Source organism: Xyrauchen texanus, chromosome 29 (genome assembly GCF_025860055.1).
Source record: "Xyrauchen texanus isolate HMW12.3.18 chromosome 29, RBS_HiC_50CHRs, whole genome shotgun sequence".
Lineage (NCBI taxonomy): Eukaryota > Metazoa > Chordata > Actinopteri > Cypriniformes > Catostomidae > Xyrauchen > Xyrauchen texanus.
The window spans coordinates 20,685,457-20,707,301 of NC_068304.1; the positions used below are offsets into that span (position 1 = coordinate 20,685,457).

General features: G+C 38.7%; 1 protein-coding gene across 1 annotated transcript in view; it reads left to right on the forward strand.

Moving 5' to 3' along the window:
- The window catches only part of LOC127623233 (IQ motif-containing protein H-like), a 42,926-nt gene that overhangs the window by 14,789 nt on the left and 6,292 nt on the right, over positions 1-21,845 (forward strand). The window contains exons 14-15 of the mRNA XM_052097577.1: positions 4,446-4,566; positions 15,391-15,677. Coding sequence (XP_051953537.1) covers positions 4,446-4,566; positions 15,391-15,677 — 408 coding nt within the window. The remainder of the gene's footprint in view (positions 1-4,445; positions 4,567-15,390; positions 15,678-21,845) is intronic.

Consider the following 21,845-nt stretch of genomic DNA (forward strand, 5'->3'; position numbering starts at 1 on the left):
TCCAGTGTTTCAATTCATAACTTCATAAGCAATATGATAGGTGTGGGTGAGAAACGGAACAATATGTAAGTTTTTTTTTTTTTACTATAAACCTCCACTTTCACTTTCAGATGTGAAAGTGAAACCAAACAGGCACCACATGTGACTTTCAGATGTAAAAGTGAAAGTGGAGATATAGAGAAATAAAAAAAATGACTTTTTTATTCTGTTTCCTTGATGTGACCGTTAGAGCTGCAAAGGTTGCTGCATTCACTTTGAACTACAGAGCTGAAATGTTCTTCTAAAAATCTTTGTTTGTGTTCTGCTGAAGAAAGAAAGTCATATATATTTGGGATGGCATGAGAGTGAGTAAAAGATTAGAGAATTTTCATTTTGGGGGGAACTATCCCTTTATGATTCATCCCTTGAACCATTTAAGTTCTAAACTGCAATAATAAAGAAATTTTGCAGCAAGTTTAAATCCACCTAGATTCAGTGGTATATACAATGGCACACCCATAAACATTTAACAGCAAAGAGTTTTTAATCAGACATAGCAAATACCAGTGCATGCGCCTTTAAAATAAATTAAATAAATCTGTTGAGGAAATTTGTTCAGATTTTTCCTGAGTTGCACCGTTCAAATGCACAGTCTGCATAATACGTGTCTATTGTGCAACAGGAGCAATTCAGAAGTATCAAGAGGATTGTTTTTTAAATGCAAAATGAAATGTGCAGTTTATTTTATTTGGCAAATGCAGCTACACTTCATTCACAAGTTCTGTTCATGATTATATCTGTCTTGTCTGGTTTTTATATTTTATATTCATATTTTGTACAAAACTAACCCTCATCTCAATGACAAGCCTATCATTACTGACGAAGGCCACACTTTGATATCATGTTGTCTAGAGAGTGCTTAATCAGAATAATGGGAAATTCATTATGAGTAATTTTTATTTTTGCATATTTATGTATTCTAATTCAAATAACACTTATCAACATGATAATTGTTGTGTGCATTATAAACACATTGATTTTATCCGCCTGTAATCTTGCTCCTAGACCTCTTCTGTATCTGCATCACATACAATTTGGCATTACACTGTGAGCTTTGTGTAAGCTAATTACAGGGTTATCATCATATGGGTTGTGTGCAAAATTAGACCTACCTTTTTATTCCAGCCTCTTATTGTGTCCCTCTATCCTGGGGGCAAGATGAAACAGAGTGTCCTACCTCCAAGCTATTAGCTCAGTCCCTAATTCACACTGAAGCCGAGCAAGGAATCTGGGGCTGTATTGTGGTGGCACTGGCACTGTTAATTACAGAGGTAAACGGTTGAGGCCCAGCCAAGCTCTATTATGGTGACGGCACTGAAGGAGCTTTAAATGGGGGGCTCTTCACCAGCTGGGTCCCAGTGTGAGGAGAGCGAGCTTGGGCCTGATGAGCTGGCCTGCACCCTAAGGGCTTCTGGGCCATATGGAAGCCAGTACCGGCCTTTATTCTACCTTGTCAACCTTTTTAATCAATGGCAAGCTCTGCTAACAGAATGGAGAGCACAGAGGTTATTTCAGCTTGTCGTTCATTTTCCACAGATCTGTATTCACTCTTTAGTGGCAATTTTGCAGTTGTGAAGCGCCCCTCATGCCGGCAGTCTGAATTTTGCTAAATGCTTGCAGTTCTGTTTATGGTTGCATATTTGCATACTATTCCTTTGATTTATCTATTTTATTCTTTTTCGTTATGCTCATTGCATTTTATCTTTATTACTTTGAGCACTTAAATTCAGCAACAAATACTGAAATATTGTAGAGTAGATTTATCAGTCTGATGTTTTTAATTGCAGGGGTAATAAAGGGTAAATATTGCCTTTTGTTCTTTAAGTACAAAGATTAGTATGTATAATGCCTCCTGCATATTTGCAATTAAATTTTTAAAATGTGCATTTGGAGGGCCTCCATCCTTGTCTAAAGACACCAGGAAATTATCACAATGATTTTGTAATGATCAGTCTGCAATAATCAGTGCTGGGTGGCTTCATTTAAGTTTTGTGTTTGGCTTTAGCTGTAGTTATAAGTCATAGGATTTTAAATGCTGTTTGGCCTCTCTTGAGAGCTGGCTTTTTCAGTGTAATGCATCCTTTAATTTTCCCTGTCAGGCCTGGCCACAGAGGCCTCTGTAGCTCCCCCTCTATTTACCCTATTTACTGTGTGCATATTGTTTAATTATTGATTATGTAAGGAGCCTCTTCTAATGCAAGAGGGAAGAATACCAGAACCCATGTGGTCCTATTGAAGTACAGCCAAGCATAGTCAGCCACAGAGACAAGTGTGAAAACAGACCTAGAGGCAGTGTAAAGAAAGAGTTTGTGTTGCTTTAGAGTGTATGGGAGGCCCACACCCTGAGGGGTATTTCAGCCAAGGGTGAGCCTCAAGCTATTCACAGAAGATGGGTTAAAGACATGTGGATCTCACTCTATTCAACGGCTGGATGGGCCCATACATACACGCTACACTTTACACATTACAAACGTGCACATTCTGCCAGGACACGGGTCATTAGACACGAGGGAGCATTATACTAATAGCATCAACAGATAGACAGATTGTCTCCTACTTATTTTCATCAATGCATGTGGGATTACATGTTGTATCACGTTATTTTATTTGATTTGGAATATAACGACACTTTCTGTATTCCCCTTTGGCTAATGTTGCATTTTTGGATGTTATCCGCAAAGTAATGTTATCTATATATTATAAGCATCTTTGTTTTGGAACCCACTGAAATTTGAGATTAGTATTATTACATGAGATCAAGCCAACAATGCAACATTTGAAAAGTCAAATTGGGAACCAGCGTTTGTTACCTTAAGGAGCTGTTTCTAGCTGATCTAACCATTAAAATTTGTTTTGTTGGTGTAACCTATTTTTTTAAGGTTGATGTAGTTGACTTTAATAAAACAAGTTAATTTAGATGTTACCACACAAAGCAAATTTTTGGTTAGTGCTTTCAAGTTTCTCAGACAGCTTACTGAAGGAAACATTAGCTGTCTTGAAAAAAAGCCCTGTATCTTTCACAGGAGACGTGCTGTTGAATATACTCGGAATTGAAACGTGCCCCAAAATGTTTCTCTTCCTAGCGTAGAGATCAAACAGCAATCAAAGCGCACAGGAGACGTCTATTTTATTTTTCCGTTGTCAAATAGCTCATCTTTATGTGGAAGCCAAGCAAGGCTTGAATCCTCTCTCACAGTACAGCTCGCAGTTTAAGTCCAAATAAAGAATGGCAAAAATTATTCCCTCTCGCTTTCCTTCCCTCCCTGCTGTTCGTGGGAAGTGCATTGGCAAATTCTCAGACTGCGCCTGCTCTTTCGGGGGGAACGAGGGCCGTTTCCTTATACTTTTTGCCACACCATTGTGTGCTTTATGGCTTGTGTCGGGGTGAAATCACTGCACAGCGATTGACCCTGGTTCTTATGGTACTTGAATATGATGATAGCTGTTTCATGACTTGAATATCAGAAGCAGTGCCTCTCCCCATTGTGACACAACTTCTTCAGATGGTGTTCAGATGTTAGTGGAGACATTTGATTGAAGATTATAAATGTGAACTTGAATAGGACAATAATTTATGATGATCTAAAATTGTATTCTTCTTAACATCTTCTAAAACTCAATGTTGTATGACAGGACCTGTTGACTTGTTAGATGCTCTTAAATTAAAAAAGGGCCTTTTTGTAAATGGTTTCCAACTAGACCTATTTTACCTCTTTGTTATGCTTGAATTAGAAATTAGTTTTCTGTACATCTCATGGCAGTTATAAGCACATACAGGTAAGTACTTATGTGTCTATGGTGCAGTCTGTAAGTACTCTGTCCATTCATTCAGTTTTGAGTTCAAATTCTTTTTCATTTCAGCCCTCAGGTTTTAACCAAGAGGCACTCACAGAAAGTCAAACATTGCAATTAACAACATAATTAAGTGTCAAAGCCATTATGGTGTTTTCTAGTTACAGAAACAAGGGCTGTATTGATCAGAAACAGCATCTGATTGATCTGCTTGCATAGGTATTTATCTGCCAGCATATGTCCGTGCATATTGGCGACAGGTGCAGTTACTATTGCCTTCAGTTAAAGCTATTAGACAAGTGTGATGCCCTGGTAACGGACAGTCAATCACCCCCTCCCCATACACACAACCACAGTCTGTGCTTTTGTGCGGCATGTCAAATAAAGACACACTTCAGTAGTTATTGCTTTATCATGGATATTGACACTATGTAGTGCTATATGTAATGCTGTGTATGTTATACATCAGGCCTTATACATCATCACACTAAGGACAGAAATTGCTTTATGGCGTATGGGTCGATACATCTGCTTTTTATTAGGAAAATAAAATCCATGGTGCTCAGCTGAGTTTCTGTATGGCTGACTGTTCTATTATCTGTCATATGATGCAGGCGCCGGTGATGGTAAAGATCTTAGAGGAGGTTCCTTATCTTCTGGCCTCGTATGCTCGGCCGGTCAACATGTCCTGTTATCCCACCTGGGCCAGCTTCCTGGAGAATTTCCTCAGGGAAGGTAGTTTTAACTTGTTTTGCACTGAAGAAGCTGTAACCTAAAACTTCTTAAAGGCTATGTTCACACCCCAGCTTTGTCAGTACTGTATTAGAGTGCTAAATACAATCATGTTCATTCACAGTCATTTATGAACAAGAGTGACAGCCCCATTTTATTACCGAAGTGACCCTTTTACATTTTCAAGGCAAACAACCAAAATTTAAGAGCGAGTTCAGTCAAGAACTGGACTTGTTTAATTAATAATGCACTATCCATTGTGATAAAGATGTTTCTGTGTTATGGAAGTTGATATCTTTTCAATATTATATTTATACATTTACTTAAACGAATAGTCCACCCAAAAATGAAAATTCTCTCATAATTTACTCCCAAATGTATACGGGCGATTTCACAGTTTAGGCCTAACTGCAAGGACAACAGCCTGCAAAATCAATCTTCATGGAGAAAGCCATTGTCCTCAGGTTAACATCCTGAGAAAACCTGGGCTACAGCTGTGTGAAAGGCAGGATAAATCTGGCAATGGTAAACTAGTAAACTTTGATCAAAGGTGAGTTGATGTAAAATTTAACGTATGTAACATGGACGGAAAAACAGTGTAAGTTCAAGCAGAAATGTACTTAATCGAATTCAGTTTAATAAAATTCTGGTTGATTCCAAGTTCATGTTTTGCTTTGTTCCTAATTTGGTATAGTTATGAGTAATGCTTTGTGTATGGTTCACAAAACTGGTAATAGGACTTCCATGCAGGCAGGGTGGCATCTAATATTATCTGTTCTATAAACTTAAAGGTGCATTTTTGAGTCTGGTATGTTCATAAACTTAAAGCCAGCAAAATTACTAACAAATACCACAGGTATATTTTTCAAATTTATTTGCCAAATGTAGAAGACAAAGGAACTCCTAAGTGTGCAAAGTTATAACGTGTGTAACGTGGACGGAAAAAATGAAAAAATCCTGCAAGATTGCCTCTGTAACACAAAATAATAACATTTCATGAAAACTGGCAAAGAATAGAACAAGTTGATAACACATTAAAATAACCTGTCATCATAGGCTACTATCAAATTTAAAGATCATACATCGTGAATTAAATAACATTTGTAACGTGGACAGATAAAATGAGTAATTCTGCTGAATAGAGCACCAATAACTCTTTATGCAAAGTAACCCTGAATATTTGTTAACTAAAGCACAATTAATTTATTGCAGAAGTAAATGGAAGGCAGTTGAGGCAGATAAATGTAAGTTAAGCAGCGGTCAGGGTGAACCTGATATCTGCCTGGTGACAATCATGGCAGTCGGTATAACCTACTGTGACCGTGTCCTGCAGTCCTGGAATGCTAAAACAACTTCAAACAAGTCAGCAACTTTGAATGGGTTATGTCCCGTTATGGTAACAGGTCCATAAAAGATCCACATGGGATGAACACACTCAATGTCGTCTCTCCTTGGCCACGAGAATGAGTTGCATGCCGGGTCTTTGTGTAGAAACTTGAACTTCACATGAGGGACGTCAACACCTTCACAGAGACAGTGATCTGTTACTCTTCCTATGTAATAGGCACGGTCATAATACACAGCATAATAGTCGTTCTTTTTGAGGTCTGAACCTGCAGGCAAAAAGCAGGATATCAGAAAAAATATATTTTTGCAATTATATGCGCACCATATGACCACATGAACCATAAACATGATAAAAGAGGTAGTGATTTCACTGCTTACATCTGTACAGCTGCTTTTTATCTAGCTGCTGTCTCTCTGTCTTCTCTCCACTTGTGGGCCTGTTTTGCACTCTCATGACTGTAGGACTGGACTTCTGCAAAATGATATTAGGAAATAAACTTAAAAAGAGAGAGAATGTTCAGCTCACATTTTTCATAAAAAACTTTTAAGCTTTGTATGGAATTCCAGATGACGCTAAAATATGGACAATTACCTGAGACTCACTGTTCAACTGTGTTTGGGAGCAGCCAGCTACAACAACAGGGTCAGTCTCATGTACATTTGTTGCAGCACTTCGGTGCTGAAAGTGATGTGAAACATTTGTTTTGTTAAAAAATCTGTACAATATCAATAATGTGTAAGGTGATTGAATACTGTATACAATTTAATACATTTTTAGCAACTGAAAAACCACGTAAAAAATATATTTTTGAACACTTAGTATCTGTACTCACCTCAAGCTGGAAATTACCACTTTCTAAGTCTTCTATGAGATCATCCACTAGATCACCCATTTCTGCAAGATCACCTGCATCGGAGTCTGGGCTTGGAAACAGTGCTGAAATTGAAAGAAATGAGTGTTAATATCAAAGCTTAAAATACATTGAAAGCATATAAATGTATTATCTTTTAGTTTTGATGTGTGGTACACTTTTTGAAGAGAAGCTGACAGGGCTTTTACCTCACCTGATATACCAGAGATGTCCAGGGATGGATCTACATCTGTCTGTTTCTTCAGCTTGATTACCCTATCAACCCAGGGACCTGTGTATGACCTATCAGCACACTCTCCTCTGCCCTCTTCACATGCTTTGCAGAAGCAGGACAACCTGCGAGTCTGGACACTGTACGGCTCACAACCTCGAACAACATGAATTTGTCTTGTCCCTGGAACAGTCACAACATCAACCCGGTCTTGACGTTCACGAACAACTTGCTCTAGAGGTACAATGTAGAAACATCGCCTGGAATGACTGCATGTACCAGAATCTAGAAGAGCAGGCTTTGTCAGTTCTTTCTCACAAAATCTAAAGAAAGATTCTGGAGAGTTGATGATTTCATCACTAGCCTTGACGGTACGAGCTGCTGCAGATTTCACCACGCCTCCTTCCCCATCACATGGAGACTTACCATGATGAGACCCAAAAAAGTGTCTTTCTACAACCAAATCTAGATCCTGCTGACCGAATGAAATGTCAACAAAAGGAGTTTTAGACTTGTATTGTCCACTACATCCATCTGTGAACTGAATCATCCTGGACAATGCAAGTTGGCGAACTTCTTTCAGATGACCAGTGATAGTATTAACAAATACTGTGACAGCATGGGAATCATGCTTGGCATCATTTGACACAATTATCACTGAATCTCGTACTGGCTCTGGATCACCACAAGAACAACACTATTGGGCGAATTGTAACCTGGACTTTAGCCCAGTGGGCACTCTGTACCTCGTTCTGTAAAAGGCATGTATAATTCTCAGCGAAGTCCAAAATACAGACAACTGAATCTTTGGGGGGATTTTTCACTATTTCCCAGAACTTCTGCTGCTGCCATCTAGCTTGAAAAAGATGGTTGGGTAAGATCTTGAGCTCACTTTTCATCTCCTGGATCAATTCTTTATGCTGGCCAGACCTGGGTAGTAGGGCCTTCCTAAGATTTCCACGCACTGTAATATTTCCCCAGACCTGCCAGGAGACTTCATTTTCTGCTGCTACATCTAGTGGTTGCAGATATGCTTCTACAGCATCAACACCGCATTCTTGACATTTTCGGTCAATACACGGTAACTTGTGAAGCTTTCTGGCATCATCTGAAGGTGGACAGACGGTGATGTCACTTGCATGGTATCGATCTCTGTTTTTGCAGTCCAGATTTTTTGCTTGGACAACCTGGTTTATCACCTTTAACTTCAAGTCAATATTCTCACAATATTCACAGAGGCATTGGTTCAAATGGGCTTTTACATAGGGCAAAATGTGGCTTGGTCGGAGTGTGCAAAATTTACTGAAGCACAACTTCATGTTGGGATTCTCATTTTGCCAGACAGAGTATGTGGATTTCATGCTTTTCTGCAGGATTTGCTTCTGTAAGCCAGTTCGTTTGCTTACTGTTTTCTTTTGAGGCAGTGTGGTTGATACATCAGGTCTTCTCAAAAATTCTTGCACAGAAAGCCAAATTGCATCACTTACTGCATCACAAAGTTTTTTTCGTTGTTCTGGATCATGACCTGCTTTTCTCAGACGGTCATATTTCCTAATGATCTTCTGTGATATTCCTAACTTTCTGCTAGAGGCATCCCTGACTTGCTTACTGGCAGATCCAAGGATGGCTGCAAGATTGGCATTAAACATTCTTCTATTGGCTGTGGACATCTGTTTGCAAGTTTGCTTCACATATCCTAAAACAGAATCCACATCCTTGTCCTTACCGCCAAGCATCATGTCATGGAGAGCAGTTTTTTTTCGCGGGCTTGCAGATACAACTAAGCCAGCTACTATTGTGCCATACTTCTTTGGACTTTTTGGCATCAGCCTTTTTATCCTCCAGGTTGCCTTCCTTCTAGAAAAATCAGTTTTGTACCCAGAACTGGAAGACAAAACAGGTGTTGCATTTAGCTGACACTGTATTTGAACCGGATTAGAGTCTTTCTTCGCTTCTGCTAACACCCTTTTCCTGTTGCGATCCTTTTCTCTCTCTCGTCTTTTCTTTTGTGCAGACATCCTAGCTCTCTGTTCACGCTTCTTTTTCTTAAAGTATTCCCTTTTTGTGGCTATTTTTTCCAGTTCACTCCTAGTTTGAGGCTTTCTTGACATGACACCTTGTGTTTCCTCACCCCCTTGAAGATTCTCTTTCTGGCGTTCTCTATACCTTCTCATCCTTTCACGGGCTTGTGCTTTCTGAATTTCCTTCTTTCCATCTGATAGATTCTTCCTGTACTCCTTCAATCTCTGTTACTCTTCCAATCTATGCAGTACATACAATTTAGGGTTCTGCTTTAACTTAGCCCGGTACCTCCGCATTCCAGCAGCAGCTTTACTTGTTCTTGAAACCAAATCTGGACCATTCTTATTCCTTGGCAGGTTTCTCTCTCCTCCAGGATGCTCCATGGAGCGAAGCCTCAACTTGAGGAGACCTGCCATAATTTCTGAAAAAAAAAGTAAATAAAATAAAGAAAGTCCATATATATATATATATATACATATATATATATATATATATATATATATATATATATATATATATATATATATATATATATATATATATATATATATATATATATATATATATATATATATATATATGTGTGTGTAAGAATATATGTATGTTTGCAAAGGATATGTATAATTATTTTTTAACACTTGAAATTTTATAATTATGTTTAATTATATGCTCTGAACACCACAGTAAACTTAATTTACAGAATAGCTGTTTAATTTCTTGAATACACTTCTTAAATTAAGAATCTGAAATATGAATGATGACTGTTAGTCTCCATGTTCATGTCAATTACAAGATAAGGATATTATCTTCTCTACGATAGGCTGCAATTTACAGAATATGATGCTGCATGAATGGTGACCTACAAAGTATTTGGAAAAGTTTTTTGATTTCATATTAGGCCTGCCGGTGTGTTCCTTTTAAAATAATGAATATAAGCTACTTCAGACATTTATTAGGCATGGTGTGCTAAATGTGATTAGGAGAAATAATACACAAAATAATAGGCTCATTCTACAGAAACATCCACTTTTGGTATGGCAAGATGTCTTAAAATGTATTTATTTTTCTAACATTTAAACTTACATCACATTATTAGATTACCCTTTGCCTTTATCAATACGCATAAATGACAGCTTAATGATGTTTTATATTTTTTGTGCATTTATTTAAAGACAGCATGTACCATTTTTCTTTCACTGGTGTTACCCTACTTCTTTGGCAATATTAATTCTTTCAGCACATGTAGTCAGAGTTATTATAATAATAATAATCCAACAAATAAGGAGATTAAGTTTTATTTATTGTAATCAGGTTTGTTAAAAGTGTGCTTGAATGAGGTTAGTTCAATTAGCGCAATTAACATATTTGAAAACCAGTTAAAATCAAGTAATGATGCAATCCTTTAAATCTTAACTTTTGAGTGTAGCAGAATTAAATGGATGTAAAATTATTATTATGGGACATTGTATTGACACATTTTTACCACAAAGCTAATGTTTAATCTAGCTTTGTGTGCCATCAGTGCGGAAAATCTGCATGTGTTCCTTAACATGGCCAGTTTACTGTTGTTTAACAAGTCAAGTCAAGTCAAGTGGTTTTTATTGTCGTTTCAACCATATACAGTTAGTACAGTACACAGCAAAACGAGACAATGTTCCTCCAGGACCATGGTGCTACATAAAAACAACAAAGGACCAACACAGGACCACATGAGACAACACAACGAAATAAAATACCTATATAATAAACCTATATAAAGTGCACGTGCAAACATGTGCAAAAAGTACGGGACAGTACAACAAATTACTGACAATGAACAGGACAATAGACAGTGCAGCGCCGACCAGAACTCAGTAGTGCAAAAAGATGACAGTTTCTAAAAATGTAAACATAAACATAACATACTATGAGATAGTGTTCTATGCACATAGCAGTTATTGAGGTAGCAGACAGTTATAAAGTGACAGTAATTAAAGTGCAACTCAGGACACGTGTGTGTCAAACCAGTCTCTGAGTATTGAGGAGTCTGATGGCTTGGGGGAAGAAGCTGTTACACAGTCTGGCCGTGAGGGCCCGAATGCTTCGGTACCTCTTGCCAGACGGGAGGAGGGTAAAGAGTTTGTGTGAGGGGTGTGTGGGGTCAGTCCACAATGCTGGTTGCTTTATGGATACAGTGTTTTTTGTAAATGTCTTTGATGGAGGGAAGAGAGACCCCAATGATCTTCTCAGCTGTCCTCACTATCCTCTGCAGGGCTTTGTGGTCCGAAACGGTGCAAGTCCCAAACCAGGCAGTGATGCAGCTGCTCAGGATGCTCTCAATAGTCCCTCTATAGAATGTAGTGAGGATGGGGGTTGGGAGATGTGCTTTCCTCAGCCTTCGAAGAAAGTAGAGACGCTGCTGGGCTTTCTTGGTGATAGAGCTGGTGTTGAGGGACCAGGTGAGGTTCTCCGCCAAGTAAACACCAAGGAATTTGGTGCTTTTGACGATCTCCATAGAGGAGCCGTCGATGTTCAGCGGAGTGTGTTCACCTTGTGCTCTCCTAAAGTCAACAACCATCTCTTTTGTTTTGTCGACATTCAGGGACAGGTTGTTGGCTCTACACCAGTTCGTCAGCCGCTGCACCTCCTCTCTGTATGCTGACTCGTCGTTCTTGCTGATGAGACCCACCACGGTCGTGTCATCGGCGAACTTGATGATGTGATTTGAGCTGTGCATTGCTGCACAGTCGTGAGTCAGCAGAGTGAACAGCAGTGGACTGAGCACACAGCCCTGGGGGGCCCCAGTGCTCAGTGTGGTGGTGGTGGAGATGCTGTTCCCGATCCGGACTGACTGAGGTCTCCCAGTCAGGAAGTCCAGGATCCAGTTGCAGAGGGAGGTGTCCAGGCCCAGCAGGTTGAGCTTTCCAATCAGGTGCTGGGGAATGATTGTGTTGAATGCTGAGCTGAAATCTATGAACAGCATAGATTCGAAGAACGTATGAGTCCTTATTGTCTAGGTGGGTGAGGGCCAGATGGAGGGTTGTGGTGATGGCATCGTCCGTTGAACAGTTTGAACGATACGCAAACTGCAGTGGGTCTAGTGAGGGGGGCAGCTGGGTCTTAATCTGCCTCATGACGAGCCTCTCGAAGCACTTCATGATGATGGGTGTAAGTGCGACGGGACGTAGTCGTTGAGGCAGGACACTGAAGACTTCTTTGGCATGGGGATGATGGTGGTGGCCTTGAAGCACGTTGGAACGACGGCGCTGCTCAGAGAGATGTTGAAGATGTCGGTAAGAACATCTGCTAGCTGGTCTGCACATCCTCTGAGCACTCTGCCAGGAATGTTGTCTGGTCCAGCAGCCTTCCGTGGGTTGACTCTATGTAGAGTTTTCCTCACATCTGCCGTGGTAAGACAGAGCACCTGGTCGTTGGGAGGAGGGGTGGACTTCCTCGCCATCACGTCGTTCTGCACTTCAAACCGAGCGTAGAAGTCGTTCAGCGCATCTGGAAGGGAGGCATCTTTGTCACAGGCAACTGATGTTGTCCTGTAGTTGGTGATGGCCTGGATGCCCTGCCACATGCGCGCGTGTCACCGCTGTCCTGGAAGTGACTGTGGATTCTCTGGGCGTCAGGCGCTTTGCCTCTCTGATTGCCCGTGACAGTTTGGCCCTAGCTGTTCTTAGGGCTGCCTTATCGCCTCGCTCTGAAGGCGGAGTCTCGGACCTCAGCAGCGTGCGCACCTCCGCAGTCATCCACGGCTTCTGGTTGGAGCGTGTGGTGATGGTCTTGAGAAAGTGACATCATCAATGCACTTGCTGATGTAGCTGGTCACTGATGCTGTGTATTCCTCCAAGTTGGTAGAATCGCCATATGTTGCAGCCTCCCTGAACATGTGCCAGTCAGTACACTCAAAACAGTCCTGAAGAGCAGAGATGGCTCCTGCTGGCCAGGTTTTCCCCTGCTTCTGAAGCGGTTTTGTGCGTCTGACGAGCGGTCTGTATGCTGGAATTAACATAACAGAGATGTGGTCTGAGTTGCCGAGGTGTGGGCGGGGCTCCGCCCGGTACGCGCCTGGGATGTTTGTGTAAACAAGATCAAGCGCGTTCGCCCCTCTCGTTGCAAAGTCCACATACTGATGAAATTTAGGGAGCACTGTCTTGAGATTTGCATGGTTGACAATAAACAGTCCGTCGGGGTGAGCGTTCTGCAGTTCGCTCATAGCCCCATAAAGTTCACAGAGCGCTTCCTTAGCGATAGCGCCGGGGGGAATGTAAACACCTATGCGATTGACGCCGACAGTTTATTATAATGGCATAAGTGAGATTGTGTTAACCCACTATTAACGTGTTAACTTCGACAGCCTAAGCTATATTCTTACGAACATTGGACAGAAAAAACAAAACAGAAGAAAAAAAAAAAAAAAACAGAAAAAAATGTCATTGACGATGTTGACTTTCATGAACAGCTTATTGAGTCAAAATACGCCGAAAACAACGTTCGAAGTGGACAGGCTGAAAATTTCCGTCAAATTTACGAACAAGATGTACAGAATGTGTCAAAATGTATAAAACCACCATTCATGCATCATCTTTCACGATGAACACGACACCGCTTTCGGTCCGAAACCACTCGCAATCATCCGACTTGCACACTATTTTATCCTTTCTCACCACAATGATCCTATTTAATGTTTACTTAACCAAAGTTTACCACGTTCGTATCATTTTAATGTTCGTAAACTTTTGGACAGAATCCACAAACTTACCCACATTCGTCGAAATCCGTGAAATCCTGTTACTCTTCCTCCCACGCAGAGCGACCGTGACCTAGACAATCTTATTTCTGACATGAGAGAACCATTGACACACTGGGAGATGAAATTCAGCGTCAGAATAAAATGTACGAGCGTTATGATTTTTGGACAGAAAATCTCGGCCCGTTTTATCCCAATTTATTAACAATTTATCATGCAGCAACGTATATGAGAATGTAACCTACTCAAGATGTTTTTATCGTTTTGCTACTGATAGAATTACATGGAAAAATTATATCTCTGCTTCCTTTAGAATCATAGTTTAACGTGCGTAACTGCTTGGACAGAAAGTGTAACTAACGTTAGTAAATGTTTCCATTGCATCGTGGTAGATTAAGGGAATTATACTTTTCAGTGTTAGTAGTAGTATTTTGTAGAAGACACACCAAAATAAATGTTATGCGCCAAAATTCAGGATTTTATTAAAGCAAATTAAAGAAGTGACTTAGGAAAAATCCAGATGCACTGAATGTTCCACCCTGACATCTGCAATTTCTGGGGACGGAAATAAAATAAAGTCTCATTACACGATAATGCCAAGGCTTAGTGGGATAAAAGTAACTTTATTATTTCTTACATCTATCTTTAACAAAATAATAAACTAAAAATAAAAAAATGACAACAACTGGGTATTATTCAATCTATATTGTTCATTACACCCCTTGTGGACAGAAACTGTGGAATCGCCCATATGACTTTCTTTCTTCTGCAGAACACAAACGAAGATTTCAACTCTGTAGGTCCATACAATGCAAGTGAATGGTGACCAAAACTTTGAAGTTCCAAAAAACACAAAAGAAATCCATATTTTTGGACTCCAGTGGTTTAATCTATTTCGTCTGAAGCGATTCAATCAATTTTGGGTGAAAACAGGCTAAATATAACTCCTTTTTCACTATAACGCTTCACATCAGCAGCCTTGGTGATCATGAGTTCAAGCTTGATTACACTTGTGTCAAGCATTAGGTTGTGTAATCAAGCTTGAAATCATGATTGTGCAAAGAGACTGCAATGGCAAGTTGAATAGTGAAAAGGGAGTTACATTTGGTCTGTTCTCACCCAAATCTGACTGGATTTCACTTCAGAAATGGTGATTAAACCACGGGAGTCATATGAATTACTTTTATGATGCCTTTGTGTGCTTTTGGGAGCTTAAAAATATTCATCACATTCACTTGCATTGTATGGACCTACAGAGCTGAACTATTTTTCTAAATAATCTTTGTTTGTGTTCTGCAGTAGAAAGAAAGTCTTCTGGGATGGCATGAGGGTGTATTCACTGTCAGTAAGGTTACAGCCATTCACGGCTATTGCAAGAATACAAAAGGGCTTTAACTTGTATTATTCCTTCATATAGACAGTTTTCAATTTTCTCCTGTAAGCTGTTGTATGTAAGGCAATTCCAGAGTCACTTCTGTTAGTAAATACAGATATCAATCCCAAACACTGAATGTGTGAACTTTGCCTAACTCATTGCTGACAGTTTTCAGGACAAATCATTTGATATTCTCACAGCTTGATGTGTTCTCACTCTTTCTTTCTCTGTGCTTCCCTTCCTATGTTTCCATTTTGTTCCCCAGGAGGAGTAATAGAGGCATATCCTCCCTCAGACAGTGTGACATGTCTGACAGTGGATCTGTTGGTGGAGCCAGGAGGAGAAGTACGAATGCTGTCCTGTGGAGATCAGCTCCGTGGTCCCAGTAGCTTAGAAGTGGTGGGCTGCACCATGCCCCAGACCTCCATCTGTCCTGATGTCCTCCACTCAATCTGCACTCGTGTGGGCCAAGCCTGCCAGAAGCGCTCCATCATGGGCCACCTCTCTCTGGATCTAGTCACCTTCCTGGAGCCCAGCAACCTGCAGCAGCAGGTTAGAGAGCCAACATTGTCTTGATGACAATGCTCAGCAATATCATTTAATGTGGTGAAGATGTAATTGTACCTTTAGGTAGAACATGTTACAACACGATCTGGTCAAATCTCGCAAAACTTTTAATGACTCCTTGTAATTCTCTGAATTATTATTCATATGGCAAGAGTTTATAAAATCTTTAAGAAGTTATCGATGCAGTGAAACCAAACATTATTTGGACATTTTTAGAATTTCATTACATTGGATAGCACCATTTTTCTCCCCAATTTGGAATGCCCAATTCCCAATGTGCTCTGAATCCTCATGGTGGCGTACTCACATCAATCCGGGTGGCCGAGTATGAATCTCCATTCCCGCTGTGTCTGAGACGTCAAACTGCATATTTGATCATGTTACAGTGGAGACATAGCGTGTGTGGAGGCTTCACACTATTTTCCACGGCATCCACACACAACTCACCATGCTCCCCACCGAGAGCGAACCACATTATAGTGACCACGTGGAGGTTACCCCATGTGACTCTACCCTCCCTAGCAACCGGGCCAATTTAGTTGTTTAGGAGACCTGACTGGAGTCACTCAGCACATCCTGGATTCTCACTCACAACTCCAGGGGTGGTAGTCAGCGTCTTTACTCACTGAGCTACCCAGGCCCTGGATAACATCATATTAAACCAAGTAGGGTCTAAAAACAAATGATGATAGACATTTACTCTTTTGTATTTAATGCTTAAGGTGGTGTCGTAGTGGGCTAAAGCTCTGAGCTGGTAAGCAGAAGGTTGTCGGTTCGATCCCCACAGCCACCACCATTGTGTCCTTGAGCATGGCACTTAACTCCAGGTTGCTCCAGGGGGATTGTCCCTCTAATAAGAGCACTGTAAGTCGCTTTGGATAAAAGCGTCTGCCAAATGCATAAATGTAAATGTATTGACATTTTGATTTAAATGTACATTATTTAATGATCTGGTTGCATTATGTAGTGTAGAACATTTTCAGTTGTACATTTGGTAGATGTTTTTATCCTGAGCAACTTAAAGGGCATTCAAAGTAAACATTTTATCATTAGGTGTGTTCCCTGGGAATTGAGCCAATGCCTTAGCATTGTTACAGCAACACAACACTCTACCATTTGAGTTAGAGAAACAATGGCAACACTCACCTCTATCTGTCTTTTCATAAAACAAGCTCACTCAGAAACAAATTGACCCTTAAATGTCAATGGTGTGTTTTACCGCTTTATGAAAACAGATTCTGTCATGTTAAGACTTTGTTGAGATGGGATCTGACATGGGTTACTGTTCTATCAGAGTTTGTAACACTGCTTTTACCCTGCTAGTGTGATTATAGGATCCTATAGGATCCCCTTAGGAGCTGTACAGATGAGAGAATGACCGGGGGAGAGATGGGCTAATGTGCCAAAAGGCTATCTAATAAACTGTCAGGTCTTACTGTGTCAATAAACTAATTCCCCTTTTAAGGCCTTGCCCCCCTGACCTTACAACACCCCTACTATGTACTGGTGTCAGACATAAGGTCAGGTTATAGTGTCCTTTCCTCTAATGTTGGGGTTCTTGATCACTGTCAAAAGCGAGGGAGAGAAATTGAACGCTTTCTCTGCCAGCATCACTGTTAGAGGTTGATTGATAGTGGATTTTTCTGATACCGATAACTAAGGTGGTGGAAAAGGCTGATAACCGAATAATCGTCTGATAGTTTTTTTTTTTTTTTTTTTTTAAATCGATATATAGAGTAATATAAAAAATTATATTCTTTCCTTAAAAAAACAGTTTATTGTGCAACCAAAATGGTTATCCCAATAATAACCAGAGACATTAAGATTTGGTGCATAACGTGGGACTTACTTGAAACAAGCCCGAAATACAACGGGGACTCTTATTTTGAAATTACAGAGATTTGGCTCTGTTACAATGCTCTAAATGTAATTATTTATCAAATTAAGTGTTTTATAGCCTATAGATTCACCAGATGAAGAGTTTTATATGTAAATATTTCATCAGATGAGGTTTATTGATAAGTAATAAAAACAATTAGAAGAAAATATTTCAATAAAATATCGGCAGCAATCTGCATATATTTTTTCTGATAACTGATAATTCCAAAAAGCAACTATCCGTACCAATTAATCGTTAAAACCAATATATTGATCTACCTCTAATTACTGTTTACAGTATGTTCTCAAGTCAATAAAAATACCAACATTTTAGCTTTGTTACTTGTCAGATTTTGCAATTCCTTGTCTGCAAAAACTACTGTACAGTTGGAAGATACATTAAGTAGAAATTAATTGTGCAGAGGAACTGCACTAGTGGTCGACCAATGGGTTTTTCAATAACTGATATCTATATAGTAAGGTGCTGACATTATACAATGTACTGATATCAAATTAGATTAAAGGGATAATTCACCTAAAAGAGTTTGGTGAACTATCCCTCTAGCCCACAATATTTACTGAAAAAAAATAAACAAAATATTAATTTGCTGATAATCTTAAAATGGTCAAAAAGCCTCGCCAACAATCACTAATATGTACTGTAAAAAGTGAATATGTGCAGTTTTTACCCCTAAAAGGGATATTTACACCTGACCTGACCCTTTAAAAGGAGTTCCATTGGTGTAAATGTAGTCAGATTGTTTCAGTAATACCAGTTAATTTAGATATTTTAACATGAAGCACATTTTATTACTATTTTATAATAACATGAAATGCATGGAATGATAAAATATCAATATCATTCCATGCATTTCAGTGCACGCTATTTGCCTTGAATCTCTGCCAAAGTGCATGACAACTGAAAAATATCTGTGGGAGAAATGGGAGGGGGTATGTTGAAATAAATTTGAGTCTAATGGGGAACAAAAGTGGTATAGATTTGACCTTCACTGACCTTGCTGTTTTAAAGATTGATTTTGTCATTTTTTATAACTTGTCTCTAAATTTAGATTCAGTCACGGAATGAGAGTATCCCCTGTGGAAATGTTGTGCATTCTACAAATGATAAGTGAGCACAGAAATGAGTATATAACTAGGCAACATGATGCATAATTAATTAGGGTACTTTTTTTAGGTAAATTTTTATCAATGATCCCTGCTGGCAGGCAGGGGCGAGTTTAGGATTTCTTAGGCCCCAAGCAACCGACCAAACCTGGGCCCCATTTTGAAAATTTTTGCTCAAAAAAATTACATAAAATGTATTTTCAATTATAATTTAAAATTCTTCCTTTCAGCCATTGTAGCCAAATACATTCAACATTTTTAATAAAATACAAATCTAGTTAAAGATGAATAGTGCATGCTTTCCATTTTGTTCCACAATACAGTGATAAAAAAGCAATGTTTACCTACGTATATGTTTACAAAACCCTTTTTATGAACAGGGTGAGCAAAACCTACTACTTCACTCACTAACATTTTGCAATTCAGTTGTTCTTTAATATTATTATAACCTAATAATTTGTTATTGTTGTCCAGTTTGTCATAATATGATACAGTGTTTTATTATTGTTATTACTTTAAGGATTTGTTGTATACAATAGTAATATAATTCTGTCTTATTTACTTTCACCTGGAGCTCATATTCAATATATTTACCATGTTGCAAAAGGCAGTATTTCATGTAAGCATCATAGGCAACATTCATAAAAGGCATGGTGGGCCCTCACTCAGCACATAAGAGCAAAAGAAAAACACACTACTGCTGGCAGGCCTCATATGAAAATGTAACTTGTCTCATTGGTCTTTTGCTGGTCCAATACCAACTACCACTAGAGAGTGGCAGAACACACTTGCATTATATTAACTATATCTGGCACTATTGTTTTAAATAAAACAACAACAAAAAACAGCTTCTCTCAAGCAGTTGTTGTTGTTAAGTTTGTAAGGCTAAGACCACTTTTAAATTAAGCAGATGTTATTTAACACAAAGGCTGATGCCCACTGGAAATGCCACCTTCATGAGTCAGTGGTTGGTTTTTAAACTCTGTTACAAATCTTATAGCCTTGCATTGCCCTGAATTATCCACATTATGGTGAAGATATCAAAAAACAAATTCCTCTTACAACACATTTCAGACAAGACACTCTGACTCGGAAATTGTAGTTCCATATAGTATGTTATGCTATGGAATAGTAGGTGTGTAACATCCATCGATGTATATCGATCGCAGTCCCTGAATCGAATCAAATCGAAATCGTATCGAGGCAGACTTTGAAGGATCAGCAAATATCCTATCGCAGGCAAAGAGAATCGATATAAGATCATATCGTGATGAAATGTCTGATTTGCACCCCTATGGAATATATATATTTATATATATATATATATATATATATATATATAATTTTTTTAAATGATATATTCAAATGAATAAGTCACACTGATGTTTTAATCATCGACTCAGTTGGCATGCTGTGATTTTAAAATAGTTGATTGACTTTGGAAGGCAGAGAGCCAAGGCATTTTGAAATAAATTGTGTATTGAGGTGGATTCCACTCTTCCTCAAACTATTTTACACTTTAATCTAATATAGTCTACAGATAGAATAGCTTTAACTCCAGCAAATGAAAGTAATTCATACAGTCTTCTTAACTGAATAGCACAAGGATTCTTTATATTGTGAATTCACAGAGGCATGGGATGAATTTGATTCAGCGTGCCTTATTGAGAATAAACTGTGTGCACAATTAAAATCGACAAAAGGAATTCAGATGGATAAATCCAAACATTACTGTCCCATCACTCCTGACACAAAGGCAGACAGATCAGCCAGACTAGTGCTAACCTGTCTCTAAACATCATTTTACATTCAAACCTGTTGCTAAAAGTAGTCTATATTTTTGTATGTGAGGGGGAGAGCTGGGTCGCATGTGTTTGCCCTTGCAGGCTTGCCTCACATTGTGTGTACAGGGAGGCTCAGCTGCAAGATTGCAGTTTTTAATGAAAGTGAAGGGGCTATAGAAGACAGGTACAATCTGGGCGTATGGATGAAGCGCCTTTGTTATGGTTGACAATGAAGCAGGCTTGGCTGATTCTACAAACTGGCTAAATGGTTCCACCTATCCTACAAGCACAGGTATTAACTATGGACAGGAGGCCCTGCTGGATGAATTCAGCTCTATACTGAAATCTTCCTGTAAACTGGGACACTCCTGAATCATACATACACAGGTCATCTTGACTTGATCCCTCTAGATGGGCTTATTTCTGGCATGGGTTCATTTCTTTGTTGCTTAAAAGAAAAAGAAATGCTGTTAAAGATCACATCAGAGGGCATCATAAAATACTGTTTTCTCCTCTATCAAAATTACAACACTGACAGTAATAATTATTTCAATATGACACAGAGGCATATTGTAAAAATAATATTTGTTTACTTTTATAGACTTTTTTTATATATATATATATATACTAAAAGTAAACTAGTGCTTTCATTTGTATTAAAGTCAGTATAATTACACTGAAAAATAAAATAAAAATCCTGTTTTTACAAGAAAGAAAAAAATGGTAGCTGTGGTTGCCAGAATAGTTATATAAAAAAGACAGCATAAATGTAAACATCTTTACAGAACAACCTGTCAATTTTACAGTTTACATCTGTTTACATTTACATGACCATGCTCGTACTGTAAAAAGAAAATTATATTACATTTACAGTAAAAATGCATCATAAACTTTATTAACCTTATAAAACTGTAAAAGTCTTTATAAGGTATTGTTAATCTCCATAAAAATGACAGAAGAGCACATGATGACATGAAGTTCACCAATAGTGACTCTTCAATGGCAATGATCATTAAACATGTAGAGACAGTGCTCAGTGTTACTCACACAAACACTAAACACCATCAGGGTAACACGTGTGAAATTAAAATAATGCAATAAACATTAAATAAACTACATCAAATATAACACAGAGCACCCCAAATTACATAACTGATATTAGAAATAAGAAGAAACATAACTATTCCAATAAAATATAATGAAATATGATGGGTCATGCAGGGAATTCTGGGAATGCCCAATTATTGTTTTTTTACTGTTATTTTAACAATAATTTACTGTAAAAGGTACATGTACTCTCTTGTTAAACAATGTAAATTTTTACCATTAATTATACAGAAAAATCGTACTTTACTGTATATTTTAC